This window comes from Littorina saxatilis, linkage group LG2 (assembly GCF_037325665.1).
Source record: "Littorina saxatilis isolate snail1 linkage group LG2, US_GU_Lsax_2.0, whole genome shotgun sequence".
Taxonomy (NCBI): Eukaryota; Metazoa; Mollusca; class Gastropoda; order Littorinimorpha; family Littorinidae; genus Littorina; species Littorina saxatilis.
Window position 1 is genome coordinate 45,493,905 of NC_090246.1, and position 14,506 is coordinate 45,508,410.

At 44.5% G+C, this 14,506-nt stretch overlaps 1 protein-coding gene across 6 annotated transcripts in view; it reads right to left on the bottom strand.

Moving 5' to 3' along the window:
- LOC138955418 (cAMP-dependent protein kinase regulatory subunit) overlaps window positions 1-14,506 on the bottom strand; it is a 192,903-nt gene that overhangs the window by 30,495 nt on the left and 147,902 nt on the right. For all 6 annotated transcript variants that reach the window (XM_070327040.1, XM_070327035.1, XM_070327060.1 and 3 more), the window contains exon 3: window positions 150-241. In XM_070327040.1, the coding sequence (XP_070183141.1) occupies window positions 150-241 (92 nt within the window). The remainder of the gene's footprint in view (window positions 1-149; window positions 242-14,506) is intronic.

The window sequence follows — 14,506 nt, forward strand, 5'->3', positions numbered from 1 at the left end:
AGTTAAACAAAAATATTGTCCTGGAGGAAACATATGCATAAAATACACACTCAAAACGGGTAGAACAAATCCAAGCATTTTTAGTTTACTGCAAAAAAATCAATCTACACCCAACAACAGAAAAAGAATGAAAAAGTGTGTCAACTGACCTCCTCTCGTTGTCGTCCAGATGGGAGAAAAGGACGTTCTTGGCAATGGCTTTGGAAAGGGACGCCATCGTCTTGTAGTCCTTTGGCACAACCTGCACACCACACACCACACAGCTGTCAGCAACATGTTCCATGCAATAGTTCTAAATTCCGAATCCGTATAGTTAACAACACTTAGAGCTAGTTCATCTGCAATGTCTTAATCATTCTAATAAAATAAAAAAAAGTATTCCGCGAAATTATCAATTTTAATTGATTTACAAGAACAATGTCTCTCCGCAAGAACAAAACATCGGTTGCATGCGCTTTTAAGGATTAGTACCATACGCTTATAGATTGTTGTTAATGCTCAAATGGTTATACGCATAGCATGAATGATTGAATACAAAAGAATTTAAAACAATACTTAAAGCACATTGCTACATTTCAAAAGCAAAAAAAGTTGACCGAATATGAACATTACTGCGCCCCTGCTTAAAAGAAACTGCAATGTCCAACAAGTGTTGATGAAAACAATTCTTCTCGTAAAATCATGAAACCGTCCAACTGAAATTCACCTCAAAACTAGATGCCATCTTCTTTTTTCCCTCTGGCACTTTTCAATGAAAAGATCTTCAGTCGCAGTCAAAAACAGAAATCACAAATCCCCCTCAGAGCGACTCAGGTTAACTTTTTGGAAATTGAGCGTAAAAACGGCAGGAAACTATGAGTTGAAAGATATTCCAACTCGGCATAGAAAATGTTTGAATGGCGTGAGTGGACAGAAAGGTCTCCACCGTCTGCCGAGAGCTTTATATAGCGGCAGCACGCCGCATTGGCACTGGCATTCTTTTAATATTAAGCAGGCAGTGCATGCTGAGAGGTGTGAGAGCGTGAAGGGCAGGGATGAGGGATGTTGCCAAACACGGGCAGCGTTTAGCGCCCGGGGCCACGGATGCAGGTCTCCTCCCCTCTACAGCAAGTCGCTCACGTTCCCCCCGTATTTATTTCATTGTGTCCTCGCCTGCTTACTCTGTAGGATTACGACGCGAGACGCCCAGATTGATTTTTGCACCTGGTCTAAAGAAGCACTGCGACTGCCGGACCGGAAACGTTTTCCTTTTAAGTTCTAACGCATGGTACTTTTCCCCCGCATTCACTTCAGTTACTTTTAATTTTCTGTTCTCTTTCAGTATTTTCCAATCAAACTCGATTTTCATTTTAAACATCTCTCTCTCTCTCTGTCTCTATCTGTCTCTCTCTCTGTCTCTCTCTCTCTGTCTCTCTCTGTCTCTATCTGTCTCTCTGTCTCTCTGTCTCTCTCTCTCTCTCTCTCTCTCTCTCTCTCATGCGGGACACACCACCACACACACAAACACAACCACAAACACAACCACACACACAACCACACACACAACCCCCCACAACACACACACACACACACACACACACAAACACAGCGGAAAGCCGGCTGTCGCTGTGCGGACTGATTAAACCAATCCTCCTGGTTTAGGGGGCTAGTCACAGACGAAAAATTATAACTATCGCCCACAACACCCACGAACGAGTAAGATTCTTTCTTTATTTGGTGTTTAACATCGTTTTCAGCCGACGAACGAGTAAGATTCTAACAACACATCGACATGGAGGATTTTAACACATCTAAACGCTTGTGAAAGTTGGTTGATTGTTGCTTATTTTCTTTCTTGTCGTATGTTAGACTAACTGTAAAACATTTATACTTTCGAAATAAAGTAATCGTAATCACACTCCCCCCCCCCCCCCCCCCCACACACACACACAGACACAAACACCCCACACCTTCTTCCTCTTCCAAAACAGGTCTCTCAATATATCGATCCGAGGAACCAAGCACCCTTTCAACCTTTGATTTCCTGTAGTGACGTTGACGTCTCTCAATTCCTCCAAAGACTTTTCCAAAACATTACCAGGCATGTCTGCCGGAGGGCAATTAAAGTTACATTTGCACAAATGAGAAAATGGAAACTGGAAGGGGGAGGGGGAGGGGCGGAGTGGGGTAAAGAAGTTGTCAAGTAGGTGTTTTCTGTGTTAAGCCACAGTGGCCGAAATACGACACGTGTCTGGCAGAATGATGCTCCGAGAATCCTGCTGGATCAAAAATCAATAACATCCTTTTTGGCGAAAGGCCCCATGCAATTTTGCACTTCATCAACATCCGTTACAGGACAACACATGTCCCTGTGACCGACCTGCCCTCGGGTGAGAGAAACGACACAAATGTGTCTCCTGGACCAATTGGACGCTGCCTTGAATGCTTCGCGGAAAGGTCGTCTTCTGGGTAAGCTGAACAGGTATCTACCTATTCTGTTCGCTTTATGGTTTTGTGTAACCTCTCCCAAGGTCAATAAGCTGCGTTATAACAAAACGGTACTTGTAGTTGTTGCTGCTGTAGTTTTTGATGTTTCATCTGACGACAGTATGGCAAATTACTGTAAACTGGAGAGTGATGACGTTAATTACACCTTCTACTGTACACTCTAATGTCTATGACAAAAACTGGTTCTATTCCTTCCTGAGGAATTCATTTTGCTCCCACCAACTATACATTCTCAAATCTATCAGAAACGCGGGGGGGGGGGGGGGGGGGGGGGGGGGGGCCTGATGAAATTATATACAAGTGTTCATGACTGTATCAAAAAGTAATAATTACAAGATATTGAAATGATGTTATTGCAAAAACAATCAAGAATGTTTTTCAACTTGCATCAAAGACTTCAGTAACCTCCCTTTTTGAAAACAATATCAAACTGAACAAGACCTTATTTACAAAAGAGCGTATGAACATAATGTTGATCATAAGCTGAGAATAATAGCTTCAATGTGATCAAAAAGAGGGTGATGGGGTCAATTAATGTCAAAGATATAACTGTCATCAAAGAAACATTTCTTGCAAAGATAATAAGAGTTTTTTTCGTTCATCTATGTCCATGTCTATGTCCATAAAAGAATAAGTGCTCTTTTGAATAATCATTTTGCTCATGACAATACATGCCATTTCTGTCAATATTGTGATTAAAATGGATACATGGAATATACTCTGAATTATATGTATATCACATCAACAGATAGGACAAATTAACCACGTTAAGTGTTGCTGTGGTGGTTTGCTGTGGTGTTTCTTTTCTACATAATTCCAATGATTACTTTTCCTATTTCGGACGAAAATGTTGCGTCTTAGAAGAAAAAAAATAGAAAACGTCTTCCATTCGACAGAAGCTCCCTCGAGATCCTCTTCTCCAAAGGAACAGAGTTCATGCCATCGATCAATATTTTCCGTCAGGACAACTGTCTTCTGCCCTCTTCCTTCTGGGACAGCAGCAGTTGTTTCCCTTCGCCATTCCCTTTTCAGATATGTCATCCAGAGAACACACGAGTGGCGTGGGCAAAGTGGAGTTCATACAACACATCAGCACCACATCAATCAACGGACGGATTAACCGAGAAACTTCACAATGATTTGAATTCAGATGCATGCTGAATACCGGCTGCCCTCGCTCGGTTCAATCTGAATTAAACACACGTTTTCCACAAAAGGGGAAGTAACGGCAAAGACAATAGAGGCTTGCACGACTACACGTTCGCAAAGGTTACTGCACTTGTTGCTCCATCAAAAACGTTTCTCCGTGGACATTGTCAACAAAAACAGCTTCGTCAGACAAATTAAATAAGAAGAAAAGAAACGAAAACATAAAACAAAACAACAAACAAAACAAAATGGACCTTTTCTGTATAAAGGAAACAAGGGAAATACAAGCACACAACTAAGCAGTGGGAAGTTTGCAAGGGTGTGTTATAAATCTATGACTATGCACTGAAACTTGATTCTACCCATTGCTGTTGGTTTTAATTGAAAGGTTCATAAAACAAACTCAAAGTGAAATTAATGTTTAATTCTCAGTAATGTGTTTCTTCCGTGCTTTTAACATTTCACGAGAGTGGGCCAGAAATAAGCTTGATTTGAGAGGGCAGGGACATTTCGTGAAATGTTAAAAGCACGGAAGAAACACATGTCACGCTGTCACGGTCAATTGTTTTATTTTTTTATATGTGATCGTGTGTGCTCTGCTTTGCGTTGTGTCATTATATTTAGTCAAGTTTTGACTAAATATTTTAACATCGAGGGGGAATCGAAACGAGGGTCGTGGTGTATGTGCTTGTGTCTGTGTGTCTCTGTGTGTGTGTAGAGCGATTCAGACTAAACTACTGGACCGATCTTTATGAAATTTGACATGAGAGTTCCTGGGTATGAAATCCCCGAACGTTTTTTTCATTTTTTTGATAAATGTCTTTGATGACGTCATATCCGGCTTTTCGTGAAAGTTGAGGCGGCACTGTCACGCCCTCATTTTTCAACCAAATTGGTTGAAAGTTTGGTCAAGTACTCTTCGACGAAGCCCGGGGTTCGGTATTGCATTTCAGCTTGGTGGCTTAAAAATTAATTAATGACTTTGGTCATTAAAAATCGGAAAATTGTAAAAAAAAATACAAATTTATAAAACGATCCAAATTTACGTTTATCTTATTCTCCATCATTTGCTGATTCCAAAAACATATAAATATGTTATATTTGGATTAAAAACAAGCTCTGAAAATTAAATATATAAAAATTATTATCAAATTTTTTTTTTTCGAAATCAATTTAAAAACACTTTCATCTTATTCCTTGTCGGTTCCTGATTCCAAAAATATATAGATATGATATGTTTGGATTAAAAACACGCTCAGAAAGTTAAAACAAAGAGAGGTACAGAAAAGCGTGCTATCCTTCTTAGCGCAACGAATACCCCGCTCTTCTTGTCAATTCCACGTGCACTGCCTTTGCCACGGGCGGTGGAGTGACGATGCTACGAGTATACGGTCTTGCTGCGTTGCGTTGCGTTCAGTTTCATTCTGTGAGTTCGACAGCTACTTGACTAAATATTGTATTTTCGCCTTACGCGACTTGTTTTTGGGGTTAAAATCGCTCGGATGCTTCAGGAAATATGTTCATGCGAAATGAGAAACTTATCTAATTTTAGCCTACGAAAACGTCATGTAATTACGCCATTTCCAGCCATATCAGAAAGACACGTTACAATAATTCAAATAGAAACACATCATTACAACAAACCTAAACCAAGGATTTACACCACTTACAGAATAGGTCCTGTGGTTGTAACTGATCTGTCAGATACCAGATTTAATGACCCAACCCTCGTTTATATATCCTTGACATGTCATCCTATTCAAAATTCTGTATCATAAAGTCTATCCCGATAGATTTTATTTTTTTTGACACTTGTTTCAACACACTCTGAACGTATCACAGACAAAATATTATCAAAATATTAGTGAAGTCGACTTGGGGGGGGGGGAGAGGGGGGAGGGGAGGGGAGGGGGGGGGAGGGGGGGAGGGGAGGGGGGGGGGGGGGTAATCGCTGTCGTATTTTTGTAAAGGCACAGTCCTTTCCGTGTAAACGATTCGGCTCACCATTTCAGATTTACCTAGCTAAGCCTCTATAAAAGATACTAGAGGAATACCCAAGCCGGGGTGAATCGCGAGACAGAGACAGACAGCGTGGCGGTTCACCACAATCACCTTTGAAGGCGAAGTCCTGTCAAACGGGATTGAGAATTTTAGAGCTTATTACGGTAGTCTCCCTGTCACACTCGACCCCCTTTGTATGAACTTAGGTCCCTCCCAGGTGGAATGGGAATAGCACGAAAATGATTCAGTGGCCTGAACATTTCATGTCGAGTCCCATCGCTGTCGACGACGCCAAATGTAACCGAGTGCCAAAACACCACAATCACCTTTGAAGGCGAAGTCCACTCAAACGGGATTGAGAATAACTGTTATGGCTTCTCGAAGGAAGGCCTGAACATACAGACACGTTAAAATTAATATTAAAAGTCCTACGGTTTTGAGCCATTAAGGACTTGAGTGTTTGTCCGCTTTCAAAAAGAGGAAAGAAAGAAACAAAAAATAAGGAGAGGAGGGCAGGGGGTGGGGTTGAGTTGATAATGCTCTGTGGAATTTGTTAAAATGAAAAGTAGTTAAGATGTTTCTTGGTAAGAATTATAAGTCTGTATTCTATATCTTGAATAACGGGCTTGTAATATTATTTTTATTTTATTTCAAATCGAGTTAAAAAGTGGAACCTTTCAGGATCACCAATAAAACCAAATAGATGAGCAAGTAAGAGGAACACGAACAATAAATCTCAAAACTTTTTACAAATAAAAGGATTAAGATGTAAGCCACGAAGGCCGTGGTAATAAAAACAATATGTACAGTTTGGCGACTAATGGGCCTTGGGTGAGGATATGTTGTCTAGAAGGTAGTCGCTGGAATCAGGAGGGATGGCGGGAGCCACTCGACCTCAAACTGAAACACGCTGATGTGATAATCTGGGCTTAGTTATACCCACAGCCCCATGTCCGAGTCCCTGACCAGTCGGCACAGCAGCAAGCTGTGTGACCAGCCTAGAGAACTGCTACTGCGCAGATAATCCTGGGGACTCAGACCATGGAGCTGCATATGGTCATATAAGGTTTTAAAGGTAATTCTATTTGTAGCGCATGGAGCGAAAATGTGTTGAAATGAATAGGGTTCTCCACAATGGCAGGACTTGTTAAAGATATGGAAGCGGCAGCCGCCGGCACGGAGGCGTCTGAAGATAGTGAGGAGGTTTGTTGGGAGATCGGGGTGTAGATCGTTCATATCAATGGGTTGATAGGACAGAGATGTTACGTACTGACTTCGAATGAGTTTACGGATTTTACTGTAGAACTCGGTTACTGAGTAGCCGATGTTAGTGTTAGCTGGGCTAGATTCTGCCGCTTCTTTGGCAGCGACATCCGCCAGTTCATTTCCCCGGACCCCTACGTGAGAGGGGACCCAGAGAAATGATACGGATGTGCCGGATGAGATTAACTGGTGACATATAAAGAGGATTTCTCTTTGTAGCTCTGCCCGATTTGATGTGTTTCGATGCAGAGCTTGTAATGAAGAGCGCGAGTCAGAGCAGAAAACTACCGCACGCGGTGTGACTGGGAGGTCATTTATAAAAGTGCATGCCATGAGCAAGGCAAATAGCTCGGCTGAGAATATGGAGATGTCTTTATTAAGAGTATATTTCCTTGAGATTTTGAGATCTGGGATCACAAAGGCGCAGCCAACGCTGCCGTCTGCAAATTTGGATCCGTCAGTAAAGACTTTTAAATGCTCCGAGAATTTGTAGTTTAGGGTTTCTTTTGTAACAGTAGCTAGGTAGACGGGGTTATCTTTTTTGGTAGTATTATCTTCACTGTCGTATATGATAGTAGGGGTTTCCTCAAGCCAAGGCGGGTAGGAGGGCGGGGGGACCCTGGCCAGCTCACTGACCTTCACCCCGCTATCGGCTAGAATGCGGTTTACTGTGTTGAATAAAGGTAGCGTTTTGGCCAAGAGTTGAGTGCTATGTTTGGTGTTGGCCTCATAATTTTGGTGCTGAGGAAAAAAGTCAGTCAGGACCTCGCAGGCAGAGTTCTCTACCGCGTGGGCTCTGACAGCATACTGAGCTGAACGGAGTTTTATCTCATCCACAAGGGGCAGCCACCCACACTCGCTGTAGACTCGACTCTTACTCGCTTGTTGGGAGAGTCCCAGAGCTATTTTGAGCGCCCTGCACTCTATAATAGCCAGTTTTTTCATGAGCGCCGGGCGCGTCGCGAAATAAGCTTCGCACCCGTAAAGGAGGCGGGAGCGAATTAATGCCCGCACTACCTCCGTGACACACTTACGTCCTCTGGCCCAGGATTGGGACGCCAGGTAGCGTATGATATAAAGATCCTTGTTGGCCTTATTGATCAGATGTTCGATATGACTGGTCCAGTTAAGTCGGGTATCGATGATAACGCCGAGGAACTTAACTTCTGAGCTCGGTTTGATAATATCACAACCTATCTTTATACTGCAGTTCCTGTACAGTTGTCTACGGGAGACAACAAGAAAGACTGTTTTATTTGAGGCTAGTTGGAAGCCGTTGGTGTACATATATTGACAGAGGTTGTCGATTTTAGTTTGGTAAGAAGATAAGTCAACAGTGTTGGTAACTCTGTTATGGCGTGGTCTATTAGTGTCTATTAAGGCGAGGTCGTCCGCATACAGAAGTACACTGGCACCGTCAACCTTAACAGAAGTAATGTCATAGAGCATGATGCTGAATAAGTTTGGCGCGATGATACTGCCCTGGGGAACCCCCATGTCCAGCGCATGGGTTTCGGACACCGAAGAGCCCACTCGGACAGACATCTTGCGATTGCTGATGAAGTTTTTGATGAATTGGTACATGTGGCCAGAGACACCGATTCTGCCGAGTTTTAGGAGTAGACGAGCATGCCAGACGCTGTCGTACGCAGATTTAATATCAAAGAAGGTTCCAAGAAGAGAATTATTACTATGTGCCAAGGTCTTTTTGATTTTTTCAGTGACGTGCACAATGTGGTCCGCACACGAACGACCTTGCCTAAAACCTGCCTGGCATGTAGGAATGATATTGTGTTTATTGAGGTGGAACTCCAGCCTCTGGTTCACCACACGCTCAAAGATCTTGCTGAGGTGGGGGGTTAGTGATATGGGGCGGTAACTGCCAGGTAGATTGCCCGGTTTTCCGCTCTTCAATACTGCTACTACTTGTGAGTCTGACCACGCTGCGGGGATAGTATCCTTTAACCAGCATAGGTTGAAAAACTGAGTGAGCAACTTAACAAAGTTAGGTGGTAGATGTTTTATCATGTGATATGATATTGGGTCTAAACCTGTGGATTTTTTTGGGTCTTTCACAGAAGAGATGGCGTTTTGGACTTCTTTTGCCTTAAACATGCAGTTTATAGGCAACTGGTTGTCATCTGGGGGGTATGTGAAACCCTTCTCCTGATCTAACCTATAATTGAGTCGTTCAGTATCTAGGGATTTTGATTGACTATTTTTGGCAAAAGTATCTGCTAATAGGTTTGCCTTTTCAGAGTCAGTTGTGGTCATTTTATCACCCGATAGTAGTGGCTTTTCTTTAGTTCTGTATCTACATTTAAATCTGCGGATTTTCTTCCAGATTTTGCCACAGTCTTTGTAATCTTTAGTTTCTTTGTGGACAAAGTTTTCCCAGTTTTGAAGTTTAGCCTCAGCGGTGATCTGGTTAAATTGTATTTCAGCTGACTTCATATTCGTGAAGTTAGCGTCTGAGCAGTGCCTGAGATATGTCCTAATGTGATATCGCTTGTTTGCCAAGGCTTCATCACAGTCTGCATTCCACCACTCATTCCTTTTGGCCTTACAGTTAGGATTTACTGATTTAAGCGGAATGTGATTATTGGCAGCAGTGAGTATACATTGACGTATGTTATTGTAAGAGGCTTCGATGTCATCCGTAAGGAGAGTTTCCTCCCTGACACCCTCGAGCTCCGCACGGAAGCTGTCCCAATTTGCCTGTTTGTAATTGTACTTTTTTCTGACCTCCGAGTTATTGCGATTAGGGGCGAAGTGGCGGAAGGTAAGAACAATGGGTAAGTGATCGGAGCCGAGGGCGTCCGGGAAAACGTTCCAGTCGATGTCAGTGACTATGGCATTTGAGCAAAGGGAGAGATCGATTGCTGACGGGGAATGGTCAGCTCTGTCTGGAAGTCTGGTTGCCGAGCCATCGTTTAGTATACAAAAGTCAGTTTCCAAAATGACGTCAGCAAGGTTGCTATTGGCATGTTTGTATCTAGGGTTAGCAGAGTCCCACAGAGGGTGGTGATTATTAAAATCACCCATCACGCACCAGTGTGCCCTGCCATGATCCAGGGATTTTAGCCAGTCGGTAGTTCCTTTTTTATTACACCCGTGGGGGTAATATATGTTAACTATGTTGAGGTTTTTGGATCCTTTTATTTCAATTTCAACAGCACATGTACTGAGATTTTCTGAACTAGGGATGAGAGGTGCAAAGGGTTTGTAATTTAAGGAAGACTTTAGATAAATAGCTGTTTGAATGAGTTGCCCTGAGCCCTTTTGCTCTACTATGGGAGGGAAGTCAAAACCATCTATAGAAGGCAGTAGGGAGCGTTTTCTCTTGATTGACTGGATAACTAAGATGTCAGCAGAGTGATTTGATATATAATTATATAGCTGAGAGAAGTTAGAGTTGATAGAGCGACAGTTCCACTGTAATATGATAAATCCGTGACCGCTTTCACCTTGTTCAGCCATTTTAACACGCACAAAGAAGGTAAGTTAAAGGGCAGATTTAAAATAGGTTAAAAAGTGGTTTTGACAGCTTTCATATCCGTCACGGACAACTGCTTGGCACCAGCAAGGGCGCCCAGCGCCAGAGTGGCGCCGCCCGGAATGAAGCGTTCAACCTTGGTGTTGGAGAGTTGTGTGTATGTAGCTGAGAGGGAGTCGATCAGGTCGAGAGGACTCTGCATCTGTCTGGCCTTAACCATGAAGCCGAGGCACTGCTCGATGAAACCTTGAAGGCCTCTTTGTTGTTCATTTAAATTTGCATATTGCTCTCCTGTTTTTAGCTTATCTAGTGCAGCGTCGGCTAGCTCAAGCTCTGCCTTCTCCTGCTCCTCCCTCATCTGCTGCTTTATTTCCTGTTCAGTTTTAAGTTTGTATTCTCTGAATCTCTGGGCCAATCCCTCCTCCATTCTCCCCATCAACCTCTCGAAGAGCTGCTCTTCTTTCGAGTCCTCCTTCCTGTTCTGGGCTTTGCGTAGGAGGGAGGCCTTTAACCCGGGGGTCCCATGAAGCGGCGCCTCTGCCCGAGCCGTCTGAGACTTACAGGGCGCCTGGGGGCCAGGATTTGGATTTTGCGAAGTTGTTTGGTGCTTCGCGGTTGCAGCAGAACTGTCCGCATGAACTGGAAGGAGTGTATTGTCATGTTCGGTCATTTTGTTTTTGATTTCTTGTATTTTATTTACTTGCCCACCCAGGGGGGGTCTCTGGACAGCCAAAGAGTACCCGGACCGGGGGGTTGAGGTCCGCCGGATCGGTTGCGGAGGGGGACGCCAGAAGGAGTCCCTCATTTCCGCTGGGGCAGTCGCTGTTTTATTTTGTTGTTTGGCGAGCTCGCGCCGCGCCCGATCCAGGGCCTCAGAATATGGTATGTATGCTGCCGACCTGATCTTATTGGCCTGCAGCCTCAGTCTCATTTCCGGGCATCCAAGATAAGCGGCGGAATGCTCGCCCTTGCAGTTTACGCAATGTTTGGCCTTGGTGCACGTCGCTCCGTCGTGGCCCTTGGAGCCACATCGGGGGCAGATCTGCACTTTTGATTTGCATTGTTGTTTTAGGTGCGATAGTCTCTGGCACTTCGTACAGCGCCGCACTGGAGGAGTGTAGGGTTCGACGCCGTACACCTCACTCTCCAGAACGACGCTGTCTGGAAGAATTGCCGTTGTAAACGTGACACGGACCGCCTGAGACGGTTTCCCATCCCTAAGGAGAAGACGGCGAAAAGATCGAACCGAGGAGGGGCCCTTTTCTACAAGACTCCCATCCTCCATCCGGACGCGCACGCCCACTGCCATCTCAGACAGGTCTGTTCCTGAATGTATTGTGGGTATGCGTTTAATGACACCTTCGGTTGTTACCTCCGGACGGTGGCATTTCACTTTGATGCCGCCGATCGAGTCCAGCCTCAATAGCTTGTTTTGTTGTGATGCTGAGGAGCACCCTACCAGGACGCTCCCAGCTGCCAGCATGCGTATTTCTTTGACCTCGCCGATGGCAAGGTCAAAAGTTTTTTTCCTCCTGAGGCCGAGTCCCTGCAATGTTGCAGGGCCCTCCTTCAGGTCCTGCACCACCACGGGGAACTCTAAGAAGGAGGGAGGAGGTTGCTTGGGTTGGTAAAGAAGTTTTCTTCGGGGTCTTTGTTTTGTGTGTGTGTGTGTATTGGCAGGTGGTAGTGGCTGTTGAGTTGTCTGGTTTTCTTGTGATTCAGTTAGGGGTTGGGAGGTGTCGACCCCCCGGGCAGATGTTGCATGGGAAATACCTGTGTTTCCCTGAAGAGGGGGACCCTCGCAGAGGACCTTTTGCTTCTTTTTCTTTTTGGGCTTCTTACGATTGACTTCGGTGAAGTCTTCCTCAAAATTATCAGTAATCTGAGAGCGTGGGGGGCTATCCCGGAAGAGAAGAGATTCCGGAGAGCTCTGCCCCCCCTCAGGGTCGTCCTCCCGCAATCTCTTTCTCTTGAAAGGAGAAGATATGCTGGTTTTCTCATTGGTGATTGCTTTATTAAGCTGTTTGGATTTTGGGGACTGACCAGTCCGGCTGGCCCGGTCAGTCTCATTCAGTGATTCCATGGGAATATCTGGGGCGCGGTCAGAACCGCTTGCTGTTTGGTCCATATTAAGGGACCAATCTTGCTCCCTCAGAGCAGTGGTGTCCGTTGGAAGGTAGTTATCTACCCAGATGAACGTTTCCCGCCTATCAGCAAAGGTGGTGTTTGGCAGTTTGTGTTTAGCAACTTGGCTCATCACTTACAAGGTACGGTACGGTCACCAAGAAAAAACAAGCCAAACAGCTCAGGGTTAAAAAGGCAGGATAAAAGCAGGGTGACAAAAGCGTCCCTAGACAAAGAGTGAGCTGAAGCTCACCCCTCTAGCGACTTTCACTTCTCTCCCGAGAAACACGAGGACTCCTGCAGGGCGAGTGGGAACGCCACCAAGGGCAGCTAGCCCCCTTTCTGGACCCACGCCAAGAGCAGAGGGAGCTGTGTCGTGTGTTTAAGACACAACGAAAATGTGATTGTCCCCCTTTACCCTCAGGAATTCGGGAGAAAATCGCTATTTGAGCACTGACTTGGCTATGTAAGCTCGAGGTGCGTTAAAGCAGTCGCTATGTAATCAGCATGTTTGCTTGTGAAAGAACGCACTCTACGGGCCAGCAACTGCAGTGAATTACTCGTGCTGAGTGTGACATGACATGCACGTGACAGAACACGACATTCATTGACATGACATACAGACACACCAAAGCCGCTAGACCACATCACAAACAGAACTCTACAATCCACAGGTGTTGCCCACACACACACACAAACACACACACACACAGAGAAGCCGTATATATATATGTATATCTATATCTATAAATATATAGAGATAGATGACAGTGTATTTTTCGCGTGGCTATAAATTGATTCGACCTTTTCACTTTTACAGTAAGGACAACTTACGGGTGCAATCGTGACATTCTAAAAATAGTAACGTAGTAACGGGAATATGGATTGACGCCACACGAAGGAAGGCAGATAAACGCTGAAAACACTGGAGAAGATAAGGAAGAGTTACTGGGAATGGATCCAGAGAAAAACCAAAATCGGTTCAGCGCTGCGCGCTGAGAGCACGTGTTGAAATATCGACCAGGTTGTGTCCTGTCCCGGGTGTACCTGAATATGCCCGCCAAATTTGAAACAGATCCATCGAGAACCTTGGCCGCGCATCGCGAACAGACACAAGTCGTATCTATATATATATGGAACTAGAGGAATACCCGGCTTCGCCGGGGTGAATCGCGAGACAGAGACAGACAGCGTGGCGGTTCATCACAATCACCTCTGCAGGCGAAGTCCTGTCAAACGGGATTGAGAATTTTAGAGCTTATTTCTTAGCCCTATATTATCTGTTGTGGCTTCTCAAATGCCAGAACATACAGACAGACAAAAGCCGCTAGACCCCATCACAAACAGAACTCTACAATCCACAGGGTTTTGCCCACACACACACACACAAACACACACACAGAGAAGCCGTATATATAAATATGTATATCTATATCTATAAATATATAGAGATAGGTGAGAGTGTATTTTTCGCGTGGCTATAAATTGATTCGACCTTTTCACTTTGACAGTAAGAACAACTTACGGGTGCAAGGGAAGCGTTCTGGACAGCGCAGTGACATTCTAAAAATAGTAACTCAGAAACGGGAATTTGGGGTGAACGGCGCGAGACAGAGACAGACAGCGTGGCGGTTCACCACAATCACCTTTGAAGGCGAAGTCCTGTCAAACGGGATTGAGAATTTTAGAGCTTATTTCTTAGCCCTATATTATCTGCTGTGGCTTCTCACATGCCAGAACATACAGACAGACAAAAGCCGCTAGACCACATCACAAACAGAACTCTACAATACACAGGTTTTTGCCCACACACACACACAAACACACACACACACAGAGAAGCCGTATATATATATGCATATCTGTATCTATAAATATATAGAGATAGGTGAGAGTGTATTTTTCGCGTGGCTATAAATTGATTCGACCTTTTCACTTTGACAGTAAGAACAACTTACGGGTGCAAGGGAAGCGTTGTGGACAGCG